Source organism: Chelonoidis abingdonii, chromosome 3 (assembly GCF_003597395.2).
Source record: "Chelonoidis abingdonii isolate Lonesome George chromosome 3, CheloAbing_2.0, whole genome shotgun sequence".
NCBI classification, from domain to species: Eukaryota; Metazoa; Chordata; order Testudines; family Testudinidae; genus Chelonoidis; species Chelonoidis abingdonii.
In genome coordinates, this window is record NC_133771.1 from 48,618,123 (window position 1) to 48,642,827 (window position 24,705).

Sequence of the window (24,705 nt, forward strand, 5' to 3'; positions counted from 1 at the left end):
TATCAGAATCTGGGTTGATCCTGCACTACTTACTCAGCTAAAGTTACCATTCATTAGGAGTTTTTCCTGAGTAACAACTGCAGATTGGGCCTGATGAACATGACAATATGAACTGATTGTCTAGATAGTGCCCAAAGTGGGAGGTGATGCTGGACAGATATCATACCTCTTGCTCTTATTAGTAGATCAACACTAATGAAATACCAGGAGGCACTAGCAAGCAGAGAAGTATTAAATCACTCTCTTTAATAGTCAGATTCTCTTCTGTACAGGAGACATTTTGCTGACTTAACAAAACTCTGGAATTTTCAGTTGGTTGCTGTTGGTTTCAGTCAGCAACTAGGTTTTGGAAAAAAGAACAGGCTATTAATTCCTGGAGCTACTTGTTCTACAACCAAAACCAACAGAGGTTCCTTTAAGTATGCCAAAGGAGCCTACTGATATTTCCACTAGGAAACGTGTTATAATCATATAACTCACTACTTAGAATTTTGGAACCACTTTAAACTCAATGTAATCCATGAATTCATTATTTTTGTTTATTTTCCTACTTTTTTCAGATGAATACAAATATATATGCAAGAGTCTGAACTCCAGTTTAATACTTTTTCATTTTGCATGGTGTCATTGACTTATTTTTAATTAAAAGATACACTGCATGTTTTGTATTCACCATATACAATATATGCTCACATTTTGCTTCATAAGCGATTTATTACTCCTTTCCTCATTTATGAAGATAAATGTCATGCCAGAAACCAAACATCATATATTCTATCAGTACTCATATAAAATATATATATCCCATTATTCATCATAATTATATATTTACATGCAAGAATTATTTTCAGTCTTAGCTAAACAAACTATGTAATGAATTACATATGTCGACTAAAAGGTATCATCTTAGAAGGTTTTTTGCACAATTGTTATTTTCAGGCCCTTGTTTAATTACATTTTCGTAATCCTTTGATTGTGTGAAACTGTGCATTAGAGAAGTCTGTTTTGTCACTCAGGATGTAAGAAGAAATTCAACTATTGCTCACTGATATTCATTGATAAAACATATTCACTATAAAGAGAAGTAAATTGCCAAAGAGTATGCTTAAACAAAAAACTCTTGGCGTTTATTACATCATGTTAATTATACAGGTGCATATTTTTCTTCTGCCATATTTGAGAAACAAGGACTGCATTCTCCATTCAGATGCTGTTAACTTATTTACAGCTAGATCTGGAGACTTAATACTTATCAGTACAAAGTATAAAGCCAAATGTCCTTTCTTCAGAAGCACCAAAGATTAACAGATTAGAATGTTTTCCACATGTCCATTTTACTGTCAAGAGAATATTAAAGAAATTTCCCAGCTTCTGCAGCTCAGCCAGATGTCAATGAATCCCACAGTGAAGCAAAATTGGCAGAGTAGCCTTCTTGTGACCCCAGCATTGTTTTACCAAGGAGCAGTTTAAAAGTATAAATGGCCATTTCTTGCTGGGATCTGAAATGTTCCCCTCCCCCTCCACCGCAATTACACAAAAGTGCTGACTTTGTTGAACTACTGATATGCAGTAGTATTTCTTACGACTCCTCTCACACTGTGCTGTAATTGCTGTTTGTGTTGGCACAAGAAAAGTACCAGGTCTTGTTTCCACCGTACTTTTCTGGACTCTGGTTTCAGTAACATAAGTGTAGGATATTGTACTGGACATATGTTTTGTTGTGTAAATATTAACTTCTAATTTACCCTGTCAATCTCCACAGTATGGCCTCTAATTACCAAAGGTTGAGGGACTTCAGATGGACAATTTCTAAAATATTTTCAATAGTTACATTGATTGATTTTTCTCAACTGATACTTGGTGTTCTGAAAATCATGGCAAAAACCCAAACACATTTATGATAGAACACTTCATTTTATAGAGGAACAGTAGACTAGATTTCTATTTTGTTAATCAAAAACCATGGCAGTATTGTACCAGACACTATATTACATTCAAATATTGGAGAACATACAATCAGGTATTTCTGTTTTACGTATCCAAGTATGAATATTGGGTTCTATTCTGCAATGTACAGTATCTTTTGAAATGAAATCAACAGATTATTCTATCAGTACACAAATGCTATCTATAGTACTCTACATATTTACTAACGTAGGCCCTCATCCTGCAGACACTTATGCACGTGCTTAAGTCTATTACAAGTAACGTCTACATTTTCTATAACTAAAAGGAATTAGAAAAAATATTTTTCTCATGTTATTTTTGTTTGTTATATTGCACGACAGAATTTTGTGATAAATTAGATGCACAATTTGCTACTTACAGTCAGTTTCTCACCTTTGTGTGACTTTTTCACATAAAAACAAGGGAGAGAAAAGCATTTTTCATTAAATGAGGAAGGGGTATCAAACCCAGATCTCCCACATCCCAGCTAAGTGCGCTAACTGCTGTGTTAGAAGTTATAAGCTGGGTCCCACTACCACCATTTGATGTGCAGTGAGTGTGATCTTAAGAACCTCTTTTTGCCAACTGGAAAGGGGCACACACAAGACACTGTTGTCAGAATATTTAGCCAAACAATATATTGTATGATACCTCATAAAAAGTGGTGACATACTGGGTCATTAATATTATTGTGTGATGTATATATGGTTACTGTAAAGAATCATGTATGTACACTGGAAATATATTCATAAAATATGTTCGGATCAAGCAATCTCAGTAGAGTGGATAAACAAGTTTGTCATAGACAAAGATTGTTATTACACCTGTTTGCATGTGTCTCCAATGTAAATTGAACAAGTTGAAGACAGAGACAATGGAAGTTCATTTACAATTAAGGTTAACAAAGTGATTAAGCCAACTGAAAAAGCAAATCAACTAGAGCAAGAGGAAGATAGCATGGCATTTACATACTAGTCAGGGAGAGGAACTTTGTCTGGGTTTAATTTTCAAAGAATAAATTTCAGAAGTTTACTGGACTATAAAAAGAAAGAGAGAGAAGCCCTTAATTATCAATCACTTAGGGAACAAGGAGTCAGCACCCTCTCATTCCATAAAGATTGGATTCTCTGGCCTAGAGGTGCTGGTAACTGGATGTAAGAGAGAAACCTTAGGCAAAGCTTGTAACTGCTAAAATTGAGTTTTAGTCACCGGAAAGAATGTTTTGTTGTCTGTTGTTTGTAACCACATCTGTCCCTTTTTCTCTTACTTAGTATCATTCAAATCGCTGTTCTTTATTAATAAACTTATTCTTCATTTTACTATAAACCATCTCAGTGCTGTTATCCTGAAGTACAGAGTGAGTCTTCAGCTAACCTAACAGGCTAGTGTGTGTAGTGTAGCTCTTGTGGCAGTGAACTTAATTTCAGTGACTATACAATGAGAGGGACTAAACACTGCAGAGAGACATCTTTGGGAAACGCGGGAAATGTTCACTGATTGTTACTTGCAATGGAAGGTTAAGACTCGCAGACTCTCGAGGAGTTTGATGGTGCGGTGGACAGACTGATGTGGCAGTAAGCTGACACACAGTTTAAGCCTCAGCAAAGCTCTCCCTTATGGTTCTGGGTGTCCTAAGGGGAATGATGCAGTGAGGCAGGCACCAAACTCATTCTCACATCTTAGGCATCTAAGCAGACTGACTCCAGGAGAAGGATTCCTAGTTATGGATGGCTAGTAGAGATAGGCACCTTCCTGCAGCAGCCTGGATTTAGGCATCTATCTCCACACCCCTCACTTCAGCATCGCCCACCGGCTAGATTAAGCAGCTCCCCACCTAGTATGAAGCAGAAAGTGCCTGATTTGAATGCTGAGGGGTAAGTGTTGGCTGTGGAGGGGCGGGAGGGAGTAGATTGGAATAAAGAGCCTGGGAGAGGAAGCACACAACTGGGAACGGAGGCTGGAGGGGTAACAACAACCAAACATCTTACAGATGGTTCCTAACTCTGATTCTCATTTTCTGGGTGCCCAACTTGATATCCTGCAGTTTGATTGCAGAAGTGATGCTAAGCATTCTCAGTTGCAACTGAAGTCAATAGGAGCTATGCTTTGAATATATCAAGTGCTGTTTAATGCTAAGGATCTGAAAAGCCAGTGCCTAGGTGTCTCAAATTGGGTGTCCAGATTTAGTGGATACTTTGGACTTTAATTTCTCTGTGGCTCAATTCTCCATCATTAAAATGGAGATTATAATACCCCCTCATCTCAAAGGGGTCAGATATTATAATGAAAATCCCATGAGGAAATTAATGATTCTGTCTTCAGAGAAGGGTTTGAATAGCAAATAAGGCATAGAGCTACACACTGAGGAGAAAACAAAATACTGAATTGCTGCTTGTTAAGTGAGCAACATCCATTCTTGGCAGTGGATGAGGATGGGGTTCTGTGGAAAAAAACAATATGTAATCATATAATTAAGGCTGGGAGTTTTTCACAGGGGTAACAGAAGTCACAGATTCCATGACTTTTGGTGACCTCCATGACTTTTGCAGTGGCTGGTGTGCCTGGCCCTTGGGTCAGTCACACCAGCTGCTACTGGAGCCATGCCCCCTATCCCCAGCAGCAGCAGGAGTTTGGGTGCAGGAGGGGGCAGGAGGTTGGGGCATAGGGTGAGGGCTCTGGGCGGTGCTTACATCAGGAGACTCCCTGAAAGCAGGAACATCTCCCTCCCTTGGCTCTTAGACGGAAGCATGGCCAGGAAGCTCTGCCTGCAGGCACCGCTTCACCAGCTCCAATTGTCCGCAGGTCCCGGCCAATAGGTGCTCTGGAGCCTGCGCTCTTGGTGGAGGCAGCACGCATTGCTGCCTGGCCATGCTTCCGACTAGGAGCTGAAGGAGGGGGATGTTGTCACTTCCAAAGAGGTGTGGAGCTAGGTAGGAAGCCTGCCAACCCTGCCAATCCCCCTTCCCCCTGCCAATCCCCCTTCCCCCAGCATCAGGAGGGGTCCTGGGCTACGTGCCGCCGCCTGCCAACCCCCCAGCACCTGTGAGGGTCCTAAGCCACCCTCTCTACACTAGCGGAGGTCCCAAGTTGACACTCCGAGCACCCACGGCACCCCCGGGCCATCCCTACCCCCAAGATTTAGTCAGGGGTACATAGTACATGTCATGGACAGGTCACAGGTGTGAATTTTTGTTTACTGCCCATGACCTGTCCATGACTTCTACTAAAAATATCTTTGACACAAGCATCATCACTTTGTAGAAAAACAAAAACAAAAAAGGCGATTGCAACAACTACATGGGTACATGCACTGCTACAGACTAGGTACCAAAAGGCTAGGCAGCGGTTCTGGAGAAAAGGACCTAGGGGTTACAGTGGACAAGAAGCTGGATATGAGTCGACAGTGTGCACTTGTTGCCAAGAAGGCTAACGGCATTTGGGGCTGTATAAGTACGGTCACTGCCAGCAGATCGAGGGACGCGATCATTCCCCTCTATTTGACCATTGGTGGGGCCTCATCTGGAGTACGGTGTCCAGTTTTGGGCCCCACACTACAAGGAGGATATGGAAAAATTGGAAAGAGTCCAGTAGAGGGCAACAAAAATTATAGGGGTCTGGAGCATATGATTTATGAGGAGAGGCTGAGGGAACTGGGATTGTTTAGTTTGCAGAAGAGAAGAATGAGGGGGGATTTGATAGTTGCTTTCAACTACCTGAAAGGGGGTTCCAAAGAGGATGGAGCTAGACTGTTCTCAGTGGTACCAGATGACAGAACAAGGAGAAATGGTCTCAAGTTGTAGTGGGGGAGGTTTAGGTTGGACATTAGGAAAAAAACCTTTTCACTGGGAGGGTTGTGAAGCACTGGAATGGGTTACCTAGGGAGGTGGTGGAATCTGCTTCCTTAGAGGTTTTTAAGGTCACGCTTGACAAAGGCCTGGCTGGGATGATTTAGTTGGGGATTGGTCCTGCTTTGAGCAGGGGGTTGGACTAGATGACCTCCTGAGGTACCTTCCAACCCTGATATTCTATGATTCTATGATCTTGCTACTAAATGTAGCAGGAAAAGCTTTAGCAAAAGTCATATTAGTGCGCCTACGACAACTGGTGAATCATGTCTACCCTGAATCACAGTGCAGATTCAGGGCTGGCAGATCAACTGTAGACATGACATTTTCTCTGCATCAACTCCAAGTGCACAGAGCAAAACCAACCATTGTAGATCACCTTCGTGGGCCTAACCAAAGCATTCGACACAGTCAGCAGAGCAGGTCTACTTCCAATACTAGAAAAGACAGGATGCCCACCGACCCTGTTAACTCTTAAACTTTCATTCCACAACAACATGGGAGAAACTGTCCAGTTTGATGGGTCCACGTTGGATAGGGTGACCAGATCACAGGGATGAAATATCGGGATGCAGGGTGGGGGGTGGAGCAAAAAAAAGGAAAAACAATGGCAGTGGAGCAAAAAAAGCATAGTACCTCAGCCTCGTGTGCTGCCCTCCCTGCGGAGCCTCCTGCCCCCAGCACATGTGGCATGTCCCGCCACCAGCAGGGGCCCCACACTTCTCCTGCTCGGCTGAGCTCATAAAATATTAAGGTTGGAAGGGACCTCAGGAGATCATCTAGCCCAATCCTTGCTCAAAGCAGGACCAATCCCCAGACAGATTTTTACCGCAGTTCCCTAAATGGACCCCTCAAGGACTGAACTCACAACCCTAGGTTTAGCAGGCCAATGCTCAAACCACTAAGCTATCCCTCCCTACGCTGCAGCGCAGCTGAGTGGGAGAGGCGTGGGGCTCCCCGGCAGTGACAGGGAAGTTTATCAGTTCAGGGGACCCCGACTGGCTCCTCGCCCCTGTCCGCTGGCCTCCCCTCCTGGGACAAGTCTCGCCCCCGCAGCCTCTCTCTGCCACATGTCTCTGGCAGCCCACGCCCCCAGGCTGTGCTACCTACCCGGGACCTGCCCGCTCCATGCTGCCCCCAGACCCACCGCACTGCCCTTCAGACTGCAGGGCTGGTGCAGCCTCTGCACTGTGCTACCGGCCCCAGCCAGCCATGGCCTGTGTGTCCAGACTGATGCACAGGGGAGTCTCCACCCCAGGTCTGACTTGGGATCCAATGGGGAAGTGAGGTGGCGGGGGTGGGGATGGAGGAAGGGGGTGGAATCATGGCGGGGGAGAGTGAGAACCCGTCTGGGCTCCAGCTGTGTGCCGGAGCGGAGGGCAAAATTTTTTGTTTGTCCAGTGTCCCGACCAAACATCGGTCAGGACGCGGAGCAAACAAGCAAATACCGGGACAGTCACGATAAAATCGGGACGTCTGGTCACCCTAACATCAGACAGCTCTCAGATGAAAAGAAGAGTGAAGCAAGAATGCGTTCTTGCCCCTACACTCTTTGTAATCTTCTTCTCGGTACTCTTGAACTGTCTGTTTAAGGACATGAAAGCTGAAGTGTATCTCTACACAAGATCAGATGGGAAACTCTTCACCATGTCCTGACTTAAGTCAAAGACCAAAGTAAAAAAGGTACTAATCAGGGAACTTCTATTCACTGATGATATTGCCCTCATAGCCCACAAGGAACAACTACAACAAGAACTCATGGACTGCTTTTCAAGTGGCTGTCAGGCGTTTGTTCTCACCAACAGCATCAAGAAAATGATTGATTTGGATAGGGGGTTCCACAAGATCCTTCAATTACCTTAAATGCAAACCAGCTAGAAGTAGTCCAAAAGTTCAGCTATTTAGTTCTACAGTGACCACCAACGTCTCACTGGATGAAGAACTAAATGTTCATGTTGGAAAGGCTGCCACCACCTTTAGCAGACTAACTAAAAGAGCATGGAACAACTCAAAGCTTACTATCAACACCAAAATGCTAGTGTACCAAGCTTGTGTCCTCAGCACTCTCATGTATGGTGAGGAAACATGGCAATTTACGCTCATCAGGAGAAAAGGTTAAACAGTTTCCACCTACATTATTTACGCTGCATACTCCATATCAAATGGCAAGATAAAGTCAATACTGCAAAGGTTCTTCAAAGGGAAAATTTACCATGTATGACAGCCCTGCTCAAGCAAAGATGACTGCATTCGCTGGGCCATCTGAGTAAGTTGGAAGATGGATGCACACCCAAGGACATGTTATATGGGGAACAAGAACAACAGGATGTTCCAAGCTTTGCTATAAGGACACATGCAAGCGAGATATGATGGAATTTGGAATTGATCCAGACCAATAAGAAATCTTGGCAAGTGATCGTAACAAGTGGGCACCATCGTCTGCATCAGGGTATCAAAGTCCATGACAGAAGCTGACTCCTACACCTTGAAGAGAAAAGAGCATAGGAAGCAAGCAGCCCCTAACCAAGATCCATACATTTGCAATAACTGCCAAAGATCATGCAAATCTCCAATTGGACTATTCAGTCACATGAGACATTGCAAACCATCTACATCATAGATTGCAACTCCCACCATCTCTTGCATATGAAAGGATGCCAGCAAACCCTAGACTAAAACTAAAACTAAATAATTAAAGACTGAATCATAATGTACTATGCAACCTTAATTCTGGCATTTCCTAACTTTTCAATATTTGACTCTGCAACCTGAATAATATTCTTTTAACTATTTGTGTGCATGTGTGTATAATATATACACAATCTGTAGAAACAATAAATTTTTGTTCACTTGATTCAGGAAGTGAGTGAAGCCCAGGATAAAACAAATACATGTATCTTGGTAATACACAAAATATCCCCCACCATCTGCTTCCTGATCTATCTAACCAAGATGCCCTTGATTAAAAGTTGTAAAATAAATAGTCCAATTACATGTTCCCAAATATACCATCAGCCATGTTGTTAATCTCAGTTAAGAAGCCAGTCGAGACCCTTTCACCTCTGCAAGATCAGTTAAGTCTCAATGGCAAAGTGGCATGCAGAAAAGCTGATCCTACCATGCCCTATTCTTTAACTATTCTGTGAATACTGGACTTCAGTTTTTTAATTTTGGCACTTTCTGTAAATACTAAACAGTTAATTTTTAAATATTTTAGAAGTGATTAAGTTACATTCTGAAAACTTTTCAAATTAACTTGATTCTATAAGCACCCAGACAACTTTTTAAAAAGGCTCTCTACATTTTCAGCATTTGGAAGTAATTAATTTCTAGTCCAAAAAATGAATATCTGTCCCTAAGAGAAAGAGCTGGATTACTGCCCAGCCCACTTCAGAACAGGATTATACTGACTCTTAGTCATTTAAATAGTCAAGTTTAACAAGATACAGTTTAAATGATAATAGGAGGTCTCTAAAAAGGCCATTGCTGTGGGCACATGGGATTACAACTACCAAATAGTGATTAGAAAGACAACAGTGGAAGAGAGAAAATTCACACAAGTGCCATGCAAAATAGAGTGGAGGGAATGAATGTATGGGAAAGACATCTGCTTACTATGATTTCCCTACCTTCCTGTGGAGTTGCTGGCATCCTCTCCACTCCACTTAAATGTTGATGGAGGCAATATAAGGCAAAAAGAGATTGGAGGTGGCCAGCAGAAAGGAAGAGGCACAGAATGTGGTATTCTATGGAGCATGTTGACCTCAAAAAGGCAAAAAACCTGCTGGTAAAACATACATAAATAACTCTAAGGCCCATATGAATCCTAACAGAGAAACCAAAAAGCGTTAGATGGAAATGGTGCAATCATTGGCTGCACCAGCAACTTCGCAAGACATGTAACTAATGCTGGAGTGAGGAAAAAGGGATAAGGAGCCAGGAATCTTGAATGTGAACTGACCAAGGTCGACAGGTTTGTCCTCTGATAATCCTTTGAGTCCATGGTTTCTGTTCCTTTCACTAGCTAGCTGCCCAGATCTGTATCTCAAAAAAGGATATAGCAGAAGAGAACCTGCCTGGGAGCTAAATATCATTTGACGTACATTGTCTCATTCTTTATGTTTTTTTCATGTGAAGGAAGCACGTTAATGGAAGTAGTACAAGACTGCTTAATTACATATTAGCTGAAAAGCCAACTAGATCAGAATGACCTGAGTGTTCTGGATCTAATAACTGGAAACACACTAGAAAATTATAAATGAAGATGGAGTATAACATATTATCAGGTTTTAAATGCTGATAAGTGGCTGCTGATCAGACAACTGCACAAAAATACTGGAATTCAGAAAAGAAGACCTTGCAAAATGTGAGACATGCTACTTGATGGCACTTAATGCATGGGAAATTCACAGTAGGGAAAGAGTAGGTATTTAATATGGAAGAAGGGTGGGTACAATAAAAATTTATTCCAGGAGAAAACAATTTAACCAGATATGGAGAAAATTAAGAGAGAAAGAGCGAAATTCATCCTTTGTGTAAATCTGTTGACTTCTGTGAAAGTAAAGCAGGGAGGTATTTGAACTCTAGCCTTTAAATCCCCTAAATGTTACAGATTTGACCTCCCAGTTGCCACTGTAATTCTCCTGAGTGCATTCTGTGTGTGTCTCTCTCTCATATATTAGAATGAGAAATTCTAGAATGAGAAAAACTGTTGAGACAAACAGTTGAGGTTTGAACTTAAGCCAAAGAGAGTTGCAGTTCCACCTACAGCTCAAAGTAAAGTCTAGTGAGGGGAATTTGAAGATCGGGATAATCCATAATGGCTGCAGAATCCTTTTGTCTGAATAGTACACTGAAACCAATCTAGTCAGCAGGTCTGTTGGCTCACTAACTGCCAGGGCTCCAAACTTCTGAAACATAATCATTAAACTGTGGGGAGGTGGGAAGAAAAAGGGCTTGTTATTACTTTTTAAGTGCTAACAAGGTGCTGGGCACTGAACCAGAAGCATGTTATTTAGATTGTATGTTCTTTGGGATTGGGATGAGGGAAGGGGTTACATCTTGCTATGTGTATGTACAATAGGGCTTCAGTCTCAGTTCAGACCTCTGGAGGCTACTTTAATACAAATAAACAACCTTGCCCTGAAGAGCTCACAATTTAACCTCTCTGAATCTACATAATTAGTTTTAGGGATAAGTTTGTGCTTATAGCAATAAGCAATGGATGTGTATATTAGAAGGTTATTGGTATGTTCTGAAGCACAGGGGCCAAAGGCTTTGACCACTTGAGAAGAGCACCAATTGCCTACTAATACATACCTGCAGTGGCTTACTGCTATAATCACAAATTTTATTTAAAAACAAACAAACAAACAAACAGGTGAAAGGCTCTTTCCCTTTCTTTACAGAGTTTTGTGGCTACATATTCTTCCATTTTAAAAAGGAGTTCCTACAAAAAAGAACAAGACACAAATAGCAGGGGAAAGGTTGCAAACATCTTTACTATTGTGAATATACTTATATATTCCATATTTCCCAATCTTTTCCATAATTAAATCTGCTTTGCTCATTGCGTTAGTGTGGACTTTTTTCACAAAAGTAGCTGCCTGGTTAGACATTACTAGGCCTCCTGGTACCAGTGGTTTTCTGGTTTCTGGTTTCCTGCACTCCACCCCCTCTTTTTGGTTTTCTTCACTGGAACCTTATGATCTGGAGCCTTTTCTTCATTTCACAGATCACCTGCCATTTCTCACCTGTCTTTTCTGTTTTCCTCTCAATTTTCACTTTCACTGGATATAGTCTTACTCTTCTTTGCTTAGTTAACTGCTGATGTTAAGAAACCTCAAGGATGCTTTCCCAATCTCATGTTACTTATTGATTTCAGCTCAAGTTTCTAATCCACAAACTCCTGGCTTCTTATATAATTGCTGCTGCAAAGTAGGAAAAAAAGTTGTTTCCCTCATGTTCTCTGAGAAATGCTGTTATCTTGCTAATTACCTCTTCAGTTTGCTAGTGAAAATGTAAAGGCATAGTCCGTGTTCATAAGCTTTATCTTTTTTAAGCTGATTCTTAAAGGCAATTTCAAATTTAGGCTGGGCCTTAAAAGGTACCTATGCTAGATCATTTCGTGGAGAAGAAAGCTAAAGAGCAGAAAAGTGGGGGTGAGATACAATTTTTAAATGACAAGCATGTGGACTGAGTGGTCTTTTACTGATCCTAAAATGGGATATGTTCTTATTCTTATGTTTTTGCTCCAAAATTGATTTTATTTGGCATACTGTAGAATATTAACTGTCTATGTAGTGAAGTGTCCAACTCTCTCATTTCTCATGATGATTATTCACAGTTTAATAGCTAAAAAATTGGAAAACTTGCCCTCCATACCAGCATCAATGGTACTGTAAGTCATTTGTTTAAGTAATAAAACCTGGGATGCACAGACGGAGCCCTCCACTACCCTGCTGGTATGTTCTTTTCAGTTTGAAAAAATTCCATTTTACAGCTCCCATTTGTTTCCTGCCATTTAGCCAACTTTCCACTTATTACATGTTTCCATGCCTTAACATTGACTTCCAGTAAGGAACACTGTAAACTGTTTTCTGAAAAATCAAAGCAGACGATGGCCACTACATATCCTTTGTCTGCTTTGGCAGTAACCATCTCAAAGAATTCCAGTGAAATAGTGAAGCATGACCATCCCTTCCTGAATCCCATATCGGCTATTCTTACTCAAGCTGTGCTTTTCCTTTTTAAATAGCAGTTTACTGAACAACGTGGAATTGTGATACTGTCTATTAAAACCTGTCCATCTGCTATACGTATTTTCCCAAAGCAGTATAGTATTGCATTTTTTCAAGCACCCTACAATGTGCTAGATGCTTTACAAAACAAGATACCCTCCCCCCAAAATTGTACAACTTACATTCAACACAACACTGGCGAAGGTCAGAAACAAACAAGAATGTGGAGCGGAAAGGAGGGCAAGAATGATGATAATTAGGTCACTTGGCATGTTTACACAACTTAATAATTCTGTTGTTTTTATTGCCCTTCCTCCTTTCATTCTTTCCTCTTTTCATCATAAAATTACATTTATTCAAAAAACACCCCCCTCAAGTTTCAGAAAAGTTTTTCCCTATAGTTTCCACATTATGCATTGAAAATAGCCTTTGAATTGGTACCACACTAATAATAATAATTTGCACATCTACAGCACTCTCCATCCATAGATTTAATGGCATTTTACAAAGGACGATGAGTATCAACTCTATTTTACGCAGGGGGAAACGGAGAAGTAATTTCCCGATGGCCACACGGCAAGTCAGTGGCAGAGCCAGAAATAGAAGCCAGCTCTTACGACTGCTTGTGCCTCATGCATTGGGCATAATGCCTCCCTGCTGGTGTACAAACCTATGTGTAATATAATGCCAACAGTTTCACTAAACCTAGTCTAATTATTTTTGCTTTTTAACATCTAATAATTTTAAAAGATGCCTATGCAAGGTTTCAGGCTGCCTAATTCCAGGATTAAGTTTATCATTCAAATAGGAATATAGGCAGCCACTTACCTACAAAAACTTCTTTCCTCCTACAGCATTGTGAGAAACATTGCCCTCAGCCCTCTCGAGAACTCTCTGATTGCCCGTTTTGGGGAACAGGAACATTTTTCCTTCTGAGCAAGATTGACAATGTTTTTCGGCTTCCTTACAACATCCTGGAGGTCCAGTTTAAGGTTAATAAGGAGTAAAGACAGTTTATTAAACCTGTAAATTTAAGTGAGTTTGTAATTTCATTGCAACTTGTGCCTAGTGTCCAGTGCAGATGAGAGGCTCGGGGGGGCATCTCCTGGAGGTGAACATGAGAGCTAGTAGATGACTGCTGGGCCCTATCAGCCTGAAGGAAGGAGAGAATTTAAGTCTTTGCAGAATTTATCCTTCATGTTTACCCATGTTCACCCCAACCCCCACCCCTTTCAGATACAGAGGGAGAGGGAGAAGATTAGAGGTGGACTGAATCCCAGGGCGGAAGAAGGCTAAACCTGAATATTGGTTATTTGAAATAGAGGCCATTTAACACCATACTGGACCACAAAACGCCCTGATATTTTGGGGAGTTAGCTCTCCATTAAGGATAAACATTTTGAATTCACTTCCACTTTTGAATCCATCCCAGTGCCAGTGTTTCATTTTCTTTTATGTTCTGAACAAATAGCTGTTGTGGGATGTCATAATCACACAGGGTGATGCAGACCCTCAAGCAAATTGGGACAGTCCCATGGATGACTCTGGTAACTGGGACCAAAACTTTTAATTTTACTCTGTATTTTGCATATATAGTGCAGAGGTGGGCAAACTATGGCCCGCGAGCCATAGTGCAGCCCGTGGGACCACCCTGCCCGGTTCTTGAGCTCCCAGACAAGGAAGCTAGCTCCCAGCCCCTCCCCTGTTGTCTACCCTCCCCCGCAGCCATGCTGCTGTGCAGGCAGCGCTCTGGGCAGCAGAGCAGCGTGCTCCTGCGGAGCAGAATGGCAGTGTGTCTAGCTCTGGCCGGGTGGCTTGGCTACCTGACTTGCTGCTATGACTGGCATGATAAGGGAGCCAAGGCTTGGGCCAGGAGGTTGGATAAGGGGCAGGGAGTCCCGGGGGGCAGTCAGGGGACAGGGAGAGGTTGGATGCGGCATTAGTTTTGGGGGGGGCAGTAAGGGGACAGGGGACAGGGAACACGGGGGTTGGATAGGCATGGGGTCCCGGGGGGCCTGTCAGAGGGTGAGGGTGTGGATAAGAGTTGCGGCAGTCAGGGGACAGGAAGCAGGGGAGGTTGGATAGATCTTGGGCTTCTGGGGGGCAGTTAGGGGTCGGGGTCCGAGGAGGGGGCAGTTAGGGGACAAGGAGCAGGGGGAGTTGGATGAGGTGGGATATCTGAGGGGGGCAGTTAGGGGGCGGGTAGTGGGAGGGAGTGGATAGCGGGTGGGGGTCAGGCTATTTGGGGAGGCACAGCCTTCCCTACCCGGCCCTCCATACAGTTTTACAACCCCAATGTGGCCCTCGGGCCAAAAAGTTTCCCACCCCTGATTAGGGTTACCATATTTGAACATTCAAAAAAGAGGACACACTACAGAGGGTGTCGGCCCTACTCACAGACAACCCCTTCTTTTCCCACGCTCCACCACCACTCTGCCTCAGGTCCCGCCCCCCCCGCTCGGCGCCAACACCACACCCCTCCTCACCCCCTGGCCCGCCGCTGCCTTGCTGCATCCCTCCTCAGTCCCCCACTCACTGCTTGCCTCCTCCCACCTCCTCACTCCCCTGCCAGAAACCCCCATGCCCGCCTCAAGAACCCCTGCCTGCCACTGGCTTGCCACTTCTTGCCTCCTCACACCTGCCCGCCCACCCATCTCCAGATGCTGCGACCGCCACAAGCGCGAGCTCTGTGGCTCCCACTGGCTGGAAAAAGTGCCAATGGGAGCTGCCAGAGTCACGGAGCAGGGCTTGCAGGTGCTGGCAGCATGCAGAGAGCCCTCTGCTCCCCCTGACCCGACCCTAAGAGCCAGAGGGACCTGCCGGGGGGGGCGAGGTGGGGAGTCCTTGCAGTGCTTACCTGGGGCAGCTCCCAGGAACCATCCAGCAGGTCCCTCTGGCTCCTAGGGTCAGGTTGGGTCGTGCGGGGGGGGCAGAGCGGAGGGCTCTCTGCCCACTGCCGTTGCCTGCAAGCCATGTCCCCACAGCTTTGATTGAGCAGGAGGGAGCCAGTGCAGCACACAGAGACCTCCTCCACCTTTGTGCTTAGGGGCAGCCCACACTGCAGGCTCCTGCCAGTGGGCTGGCGCCAGCACTGCCCCAGGAAGCGCCGCCAGCCCTGGGACTTTGGACTTAGGGTTACCATACATCCATATTTTCCCAGACGTTTTTAGATGTTTAAAAACAAACTTACCTGGTTTGAAAGATTTCCCTTTGGGTCATGAACCCTTTCAAGCAAACATAGACAAAGTTTACAGAGACTATGTAAAGTTTCGCATTGAAATAATGCAAAATTTGTGGTTTGCATGATTTTCATACAAAACCAGGAAAAACCTCCTGGCTTTACCATAAATTGTGTATCTGAAATTGAAACTCAGAGGGGAAAAAAAATCCAGGAAGTGTGAAACTTATGAAAACTAAAACTAAAGAAAGTGTTCACATGAACCTAGGATAACTGCAAGTTTCATAAAGGTTTACTTCTAAAAAAATATATGGCATTTTTTAAAATAGATTTAAGAGGATAAATTTCTGAGCTCACATATGCAATTCATTAAAAACACAAACCATCAATTTACAAATGCAAAATACAAGAAAAGGTAAAGAGAAATTAGAGTTGTGAGTCCCACATATATACATAGAGAGAAACAGAGAGAGAGAGAAACTTGGAAGGATTAGATTTTTATTGGTAAATGTCATGACAGGTCAATTTCACCACACACACATACACACCCATAAAATATATTTCCATTGATGATGATAAAAAATTTACAGATAGGCAAAGAAAGAAGAATGTTTCTTGAGAACTTAGAGTTTGATTTAAAGTATTTACTTATTTATATTTTTACATATTATGTTGAATCTTAACATCTACTGTCATTAAATTGATATTTTCTTAGCCCCTCACTATTTAGCCTCCCCAAATTTCCCACAAGTGGAAAAATTTAAATAGATAAAAATAATGCTTAAGTGCTTAAAACCCATAATTTTGCACAATTGTGAATATTTTTAAAAAATCAATAGATAATAAATGCTTAAAATAAACATTGAAATTGTCCATCAATTATAAAAAAGTAACGATTGAATTTCACCAATCCTACATATTACCGTTAGTGGGGAGGAGCAGAGGTGGATGGGCTAAAGCCCCACTAACTGTAATCATGCATTCAGATCTACTAGCATGGCTCACGCAGCTTTGTACACAACCACGTGCAGGGATACAAGTCTGCAGATTCCAGTGCAGAATACCAGCCTTGCACAAATAGGTTTTCTATTCTATATTTCCTTGTAAAAAAATTATCTTCCCTTTGTTCCACATTCCATCAAAATTCAATGGTTTTAGGTCTACCTCTTTTTTGTTGTTTTGGCTGCTTCTTTCACTCATCCTCAGCAGAGGCACACATTTATCAATGTTAGTTATTTGAAAATGAGTGACTACAGTTTTATTTTTAAACATACTCAAACTGGTGTTAACAAGATTAACTCATGCAGCATTCATTACTGACCTAAGTGTGAATTTACAGGTCCAAATCCCTATTTAGTTCAAATTATTAATGCATAAATCACGCAATTAGTATTTCTCCACACTCAACATATTCATTTCCAATATGCTGAAAAGTGTTTTCTTATTTACCCTTAAGTTTATTTAAGTGTTTACAGTACTATGCTATGTGTATAAAAACACACTCCCTTTCTTAGTGTTCTCTAAATCCTACGCAAGTCAATTTCAAGATAATTAAAATCACCAGCAATCAGTGTTCTAACATTACTGGACTTCTCCTACACAGAATTTTCCTGATCTTTTTATTCTCCCTTAGAGGTTGATAGTTTCCTATAAATATGTTTCACTGTTTCTTTCAGCTAAATTTTCTCTTTATCACATTATCCAGCCTACATATGTAATTTTACTCAAAAATATTGTATTTGCCTAACCATGTAGCCATACCCCATACAGTCTTGCTGAGTTTGTCACTTCTATACATTCTATATTCTGATATTTTAGTTTCCTCCTTCAGCCAAGTTTCAGCTGGTCAGTCAAGAGTCAATCTATTTAAAATCTTTTATTTATTCTTTTGAAATATGAAGCAATATGTCCTTTACATTTATACAGAAAAATCTCCTAAAAAAAGAAAAATCATCTTTCTAGTCAATGCTTTTCATTTTTATTATTCCCCTCAACAACTTAAAAAAATACTTACCATTTAAAGGTTGGCTAATTTCTGTCATGTATCACTACCTACCCTTTTGTTAAATTAACACACATAAAACCCACTACTTAAATAGCAAAGCTACTTCCCCACTAAATTCTTATGCACATTCATTCAGTCAGTCCTATAGTATTTTGGATCAACCCCAACCAAAAGAAAATGTCCTGGACTTATATAAACTTGCATGACACAATGCAATCAGTACAAAAAATTACTTCTGAAATCACCAACACCTCTTCCTGACCTACGTATGAGGTACCCCAAGAGATATCACATCCAAGCACTGACTAAATTAGTGTAGAGTGATCTGTGGCTTTCCTGCTGTCATTTATTGGTTTTTAGGAAATACAATAGCTCTTAGTCTGGGGTTTTAGTCTGCAGTAGCTCAGGAGGAGTGGAATTTGCTGCTCAACAGTTTTTTTTTCCTAATTAATTTCATTACATAATACTACACCCACATTGTACTTCATAGAGAGGCCAATATGTCACACAGGCCCAGATCCAGGTCTCCACTCCCCTGTGGGCACATCTGGTCTGAAAGGCAGCAGAACAGATTCAAGTGAAGAGAAAAGGCACAGGGAATCACAACCCATGGAGAACCTGGACAGTGGGCCACACCACAGAACTGAGTTACCATGGTTTATATGCAAATTAGCATGGAAGAAGCATTTGTGGTGGAGGATTTATGAGATGGTGGAGATGAAGGAGCCACTAGCCAATGCAACCATTCTTCCATGTAAATAGTGCTACAGCAGAAGCCACACAGCTTATCTCCTAGCACTATAAGATCTGTCTCTTACCTTGGCATCTGCAGTGAACTTCTGCAGAAGGGATGAGTGTACAAAATTTGGTCTTTAATACTGCCTTTCCAAACTAGAACTCGCCTAAAAAATACCTTGACCACTCACTTGTCCAAAAGACAAATGTTTGATCTGAGCTGCTTCCCACAAGCAAAAACTCTTCCAGATAGGTATATGAAAAATAAATAAATACATTTGGAAGAAAACTGTACCTAGAACTGCAGAATTAGGTTCTATTACAAACAGTAACTGCAATCTGGTGTATACAAAATAATGTGTCAATATCTGTACAGCTACAAGGTAGTGACTGCATTTATTTTATCCAATGACAAGATCAGGAATTAAACAGCAGCCACCCACATAATATCCCAAAGCACTATCTTTTGTACACCAGGAAAAATATGTACTATATAGCGTCTTTCAAAATGAAATTATATGTGTTTTTAATCACTAAAGTTATCCAACTACTAATTAGGTACAAACATATTTAGTAGCAAAGATCAGACAAGCTCAGGCTGATTTAAGATCAGGGAGACAATCTGTTTTCACTTCTCATTTTTTTTTTTTTTTTACTATTTGTATCATGGTAGAACCAAGAAACCCCAATCAGGGATCAGGACCTGTGGTGCTGGGCACATTACACATATCAAAAAAAGGCAATCCCTACTGCAAAGAAATTACTATTTTAGCATATGACAAAAGACAACCAAAAGAGAAAACAAACAAAGGTGGGTATGGAGGACCAGGTAAAAGTGAAACAAATTTGGTCATTAAGTAGCAGTTTTAATACATCAGCTGCCTAGTCACTGTTGAGTGTCTTGTAGCATCATAAGCGCTATGAATTTTAAGAAGGGATTTGAAAGATGACAAAGGTTTTTGAAGTCTTAACTATAAAGTCAATATATCTATTATCCAAAATTATTAGTATAGAAAGGGAACAATTTTTTAAAAAACAAGTCTTTTTGTCAACTAAAATCACATTTGAAAGGGAACTAAACATGTTAGAAAGGTGTTTGATTTAATTTGTTTTACCATCTCCATGTACATAAATAGAAAATAGAAAGAGAACACCAAAGCCATGTTAACAGTGGAAGAAGAATCCAAAATATTTACTACGTGTGCGGAATAGATAACCAATAAGCCTTAGGTTAATGCCATCTGAGCAGTTCAAAATATGTTGTTATGGCTGGTGTGAAAACTCAAAATCCACTCACCTAAGGAGTAATTGTGCATCATTTTATTTGATATTTCGGCACTTTCTAAATTAGATGGTGCTAGACAGTCAGTCACTTTGGTAATCTATGGACATACAACATGCTTCCAACAAAGTGGTACCTGAGGGCTCATTAATATTTAATTTATATTCTTGTTTTCCACTAAAACCAAAGCCACATAGTATCACCATGGCTGTGTCTTGGTGTGTTTATTCTGTGTGACACTGAAGACATTAACTGATAGACAACTGATAATGGCTTATGAAATATGCAGTGTAGTTGTAGCCATGTCAGTCCCAGGATATTGGAGAGACAAGGTGGGTGAGGTGATAGCTTTGACTGGACCAACTTCTGTTGGCGAGAGAGAAACTTCTGACGCACACTGAACTCTTCTTCAGGTCTGAGAAAGGTCCTCCAAGCATCACAGCTAAGTGCAAGGTGGAACAGGTTGTTTAACATAAGTAGTTAGCACATATTCTAAGGAATCATTGTTGTAATAAACTATAAATCCAGTGTCTGGAACACCCTCCCAGTAGGAATTATGCTAGACACTAAAAAAATTATAGACAGAACAGAAACACTGGATTTAGTTTATTACCACAATCTGTAACCCACTAACCCCCCTACTTTTTGTCCTATGATTGCACAGGTGCTAAAAGGTCACTCTACTTTGAATGATCATTTAGGCCACGTCTAGACTACGCGCCGTATCGGTGCGTTAAAATCGATTGCTCTGGGATCGATATATCGCGTCTAATCTAAACGGGATATATCAATCCCTGAGCGCGCTTATATCGATTCCGGAACTCCACCAACCCCAACGGAGTTCCGGAATCGACATGGCGAGCCGCGGACATCGATCCTATGTGGTGAAGACGGGTGAGTAAATCGATTTTAGATATTCGACTTCAGCTACGTTATTCACATAGCTGAAATTGCGTATCTAAAATCGATTTTATCCCGTAGTGTAGACCAGCCCTTAGATTTTAATATGTGCTAACAACTTATGCTAAACAATCTGTTCCACCTTGCATTTAGCTGTGATGCTCAGAGGATCTTTCCCAGACCTGAAGAAGAGCTCTCTGTGGCTCAAAAGCTTGTCTCTCTCACCAACAGAAGTTGGTCCAATAAAAGATATTCCCTCACCCACCTTGTCTCTCTACTGGTTCATGAAATGACACAATCAGGATTCTAAGGTACCCTTAGCATGTGCAAAAATAGTAATTACTATAAAAAATGCAGAAAGTAACTGGCACTTCATAGACATTTAGCAAATGAATTAAAGTGCAATCATCACTGAAAATATCTGTAAATAGAGAATCTGAATTACCTGTATGGCTGTGAGGATATTGGCTAAAGCCTGGCCATACGTGTCATGGCAGTGAACAGCAAGAGCACTCACTGGGATTTCCTTCATAACAGCTTCTAACATTCTCTTCATGCTACCGGGGGTCCCCACACCAATTGTGTCCCCCAGAGAGATCTCATAGCAGCCCATGCTATACAGCTGTTTAGACACCTGATTAGAAAACAGAAAAGCATTCTAAAATGATGAGATGTAACCAGAGCAAAAAATAATACTTAGAATATACAGTAAAAAATGATTGCCATCTAAGTAAAACACACTGTTCCTCTCCTCTTCATATCTTGCCCCCATGCATGGAATAATCTCCCAAGCCAAATTCATCAAGTCACAACACTCTCCCTCATTCTCCCATTACACCCAAAAGAATCAAGATTTTTTTATGTTTATGGATTAACCTCCCTCAACCCTTCCCCAAAGTTACCCACTTCCTTGGGGAGAGAGCAGCCCCTAAGCTACAGCAAATCAGGGCGACCGCCCCGGGCCCTGTGCTTTGGAGCCCCCCATACTTCGTGAGGAGGCGAGTGGGGAGCAGAGGTGAGGGGGCAGGTGGGGAGGATGAGGAGGAGGAGAAGCCCCCTGCACCAACCTCCCCCTCCCCCTGTGTCTCCTGCCTGCCGGCACGCCCTGCCAATCAGCACTTCCCCCTGCCTCCCACCTCCTACCACTGATCAGCTGTTTTGCTGAGCCTGGAGGCGCTGAGGGGGAGGGAAGAGGAGCGAAAGCGCAGTGCACTCAGGGGAGGGTGTGGAACTGGGCCAAGGGGCAGGGGCAGGGCGGCAGTGGGAAGAGGCAGGGTGGGGGGTGGCACCTTGGGGGAAGGGGTGGAGCGGGGGCAGGGTTTGGGCGGAGCCAGGGGGAGCATCCCCCCCCACACACACACTTGATGCCTATGTCCCGGGCCCCACACCCTCTTAGGGACAGCCACTCCTGGGGATTCTCCATCTGGTCTGTCTTCCCTGTGTATATTTTTAGTAAAGACTTGCCTTTAGGTTTTGGTAAACTAGAGGCCTGATTCTTCTTTCCTTCGAAATCAAAGGTCTAATGAAAACCAAAGGAATTTTAGTCCCTAGATTGCTTGATTTTTAGGAAACTGGACACTAATAAAAAAATTGTAGTGAAAAAAATTCAAAACTGTAACACAATTAAAAGTCTACAAGGTTCTTTTATGCCTAATATACAGCCCAATTTTACAAACCCTTTCTCTCATGAACAGTTCTTACTCATGTAAGCAGTACCGAAAACTTCACTAGAACTACTCATATGAGTAACTTAGTGCAAATAAGGGATTGCAGGACTAAGCCCATACTTTTTATTAGAAGGCATTTCCAACTACCATCATAGTGTCTTTGAATTTGTTCGGAAATGCTCTAAAAAATTATTTTCAGTTGCTGAACAAGTTTATTCCTTACAGCATTCCCACCTGTGCATCAAACATACTGAAAAGGACACCCTGCAGAGACAGAATCCCAGTCCACAAATCTACTATTACAGAACTAAAAATACACTGCTTTGCAAGGTAGTTTCATTTGTACTGCACGGTACTGTTAAAGCAATTCCAGGACATCATCAGCGGGATTACTATATATATGTTGGAGGAGGCTGACAAAGTGCTTTGCCACCAGTCCCAGAAGTACTAGAGCAATGCTGTTATTGCTTAATTCAAAGAACAGATGAAAAAGGACTCAAGTGGATTGAATTGTTCTGTTCAAAGCTTGTAAGGCGGATATGAGCGCTATGACTATGGCAAATGTAGTAAAACCATTCTTGCTTTCACATCAAGATCCACGTTCAAATCAAAATACATTTCTCACACACTTATATAAAATAAAATAAAATAGGACATTCATTAGATTGTAAGCACCTTGGTGTAAGGAAGCCCATGTCTTGCTGCACATCTATACATCAAACACACGGCAGGTGCCTGAATAGACCATAGCTTCAAGAAAGGTACTGCTACTCTGTAAGGATTTCTGCCCATAAACCTCAATCTTTATTTTTTTTAATTTCAACATGAGTTTATAATATTAGATTGCATCTTTTCTTCTAGACCCTCCTTTTAATTATCTGCTGAAGATATTGACTGGAGGTGCAGTTTCAGGATGACAAGAAGAGCAGAGGTATCTCTATCCCTCGCTTCCCCTATAAGCTGCTGGAAATCACCTCCCTTCCATCAACTGCTGGTTCTTTGGGTCCCCCATCCTCCCAAAGAGAAAGCCCTAAAGGGTCAGGTAGAAGAAGGAAAAATTCTGCTCTGTTCCTGCTCCTTTCCTCATCAAAGGTGCCCTCACACACCTTTCTAACTATCGAGGTGAGGTACTGGAAGAGCCTCCCAATAGAAGTTGTGGGGGCAAAAAACAATTTGTTTTAAGAGAGCTGGGCAAATTTAGGAGTGGGATAATATGAGGAGGTTTCTTGTGATGATGGGGGCAGGACAAGAGTCGGCAGCCCTGGCAGTCCCTTCTGGTTTACGTCTGATATTCCCAAAGCTCATGCTTCAGGGCTTCAGCTGGCCACCTGGACGAATCAGGAATGGATTTTTCCCCAAACTGTATTCTAGTTTTTATTTATATATTTGGGTCTCCTTTCTCTGAAGCATCAAAGATGGACACAGCTGGAGATACGACACTGGATGGGGCTAGCCAGTGCTCTGAGGCGGCACCCAGCATTCTCTCTCCCTCACATGCTCAGCTGTTTGGTTCTTCCTCACATGCTCAAGGTCTAACTGTATGTGGGGCTGGGAAGGAATCTTCCCCTGTGTCAGATCGGTAGTGACTGGGTGTTTTTCACCTTCCTCTGCAGTGTCGGGTGCAGGTCATTTGCTGGGTTAATTAGGTAATCTCATTTAATTCTCTGCCATGCAGGATCTCAGGCACTGGTGCATCTCAGTCCCTCCTATTTTCTGCCTTTGGCACATGATAGGTTAGGCTCTTTTGGCCTGTAATATTTTGGTCTAATTTTGGTTGTTGAGTGGTATGTGTGGATGCTAGATGGTGTTCGTGGTCTGGGATATACAGGAGGTCAGACTAGTTGATATGATGGTCCCTTCCGGACTTTAACTCTATTACCTTGCTATGATCAAAAGTTAAATTCTTAAATTAAATTTTGAAAAAACAAAACAAAACAATGTTTTTCTTTTAACTACAAGGAAACCTCATGGATTGGAAAGATGAGTAGGCAAGTACTCTCACACTGTCATACAACTATTGCATCCTAATATTCTAGGACAAGGCTGATGAATTACATTCTTCAAAATTCCAGGAGTTCGGGAATTACCAAGCCAGTATGTTAGCAGTATGGGGGTTTTTATCTTCAAGAGGAGCAACTTCATTAACATTATCAAAGTAAAACCTTTTTCTATGCTACTCATACTATTTTACTAGGCTATCCCACTCCAAATAGTGACTTGGTGCTAAAGGTGGACTGAAACATGAATTGATGGCCCAATCCTGCAAACACTTACTCACGTAAGTAGCCCTTACCCAGAAGGAGAGAGAAATCTCTTGTGAATTAAGGAAACAGACTATGACTAGGAGATGGTTAGAAATCTCGTAAGCTAGACATGCGTTTTGTCTATTTTACTATTTTAAAATCT

At 41.9% G+C, this 24,705-nt stretch overlaps 1 protein-coding gene across 3 annotated transcripts in view; it reads right to left on the reverse strand.

Annotated features, from left to right (window-relative positions):
* Window positions 1–24,705, reverse strand: part of HMGCLL1 (3-hydroxy-3-methylglutaryl-CoA lyase like 1) — a 95,814-nt gene that overhangs the window by 13,213 nt on the left and 57,896 nt on the right. For all 3 annotated transcript variants that reach the window (XM_032771110.1, XM_032771111.1, XM_032771109.1), the window contains exon 7: window positions 21,078–21,266. In XM_032771110.1, the coding sequence (XP_032627001.1) occupies window positions 21,078–21,266 (189 nt within the window). The remainder of the gene's footprint in view (window positions 1–21,077; window positions 21,267–24,705) is intronic.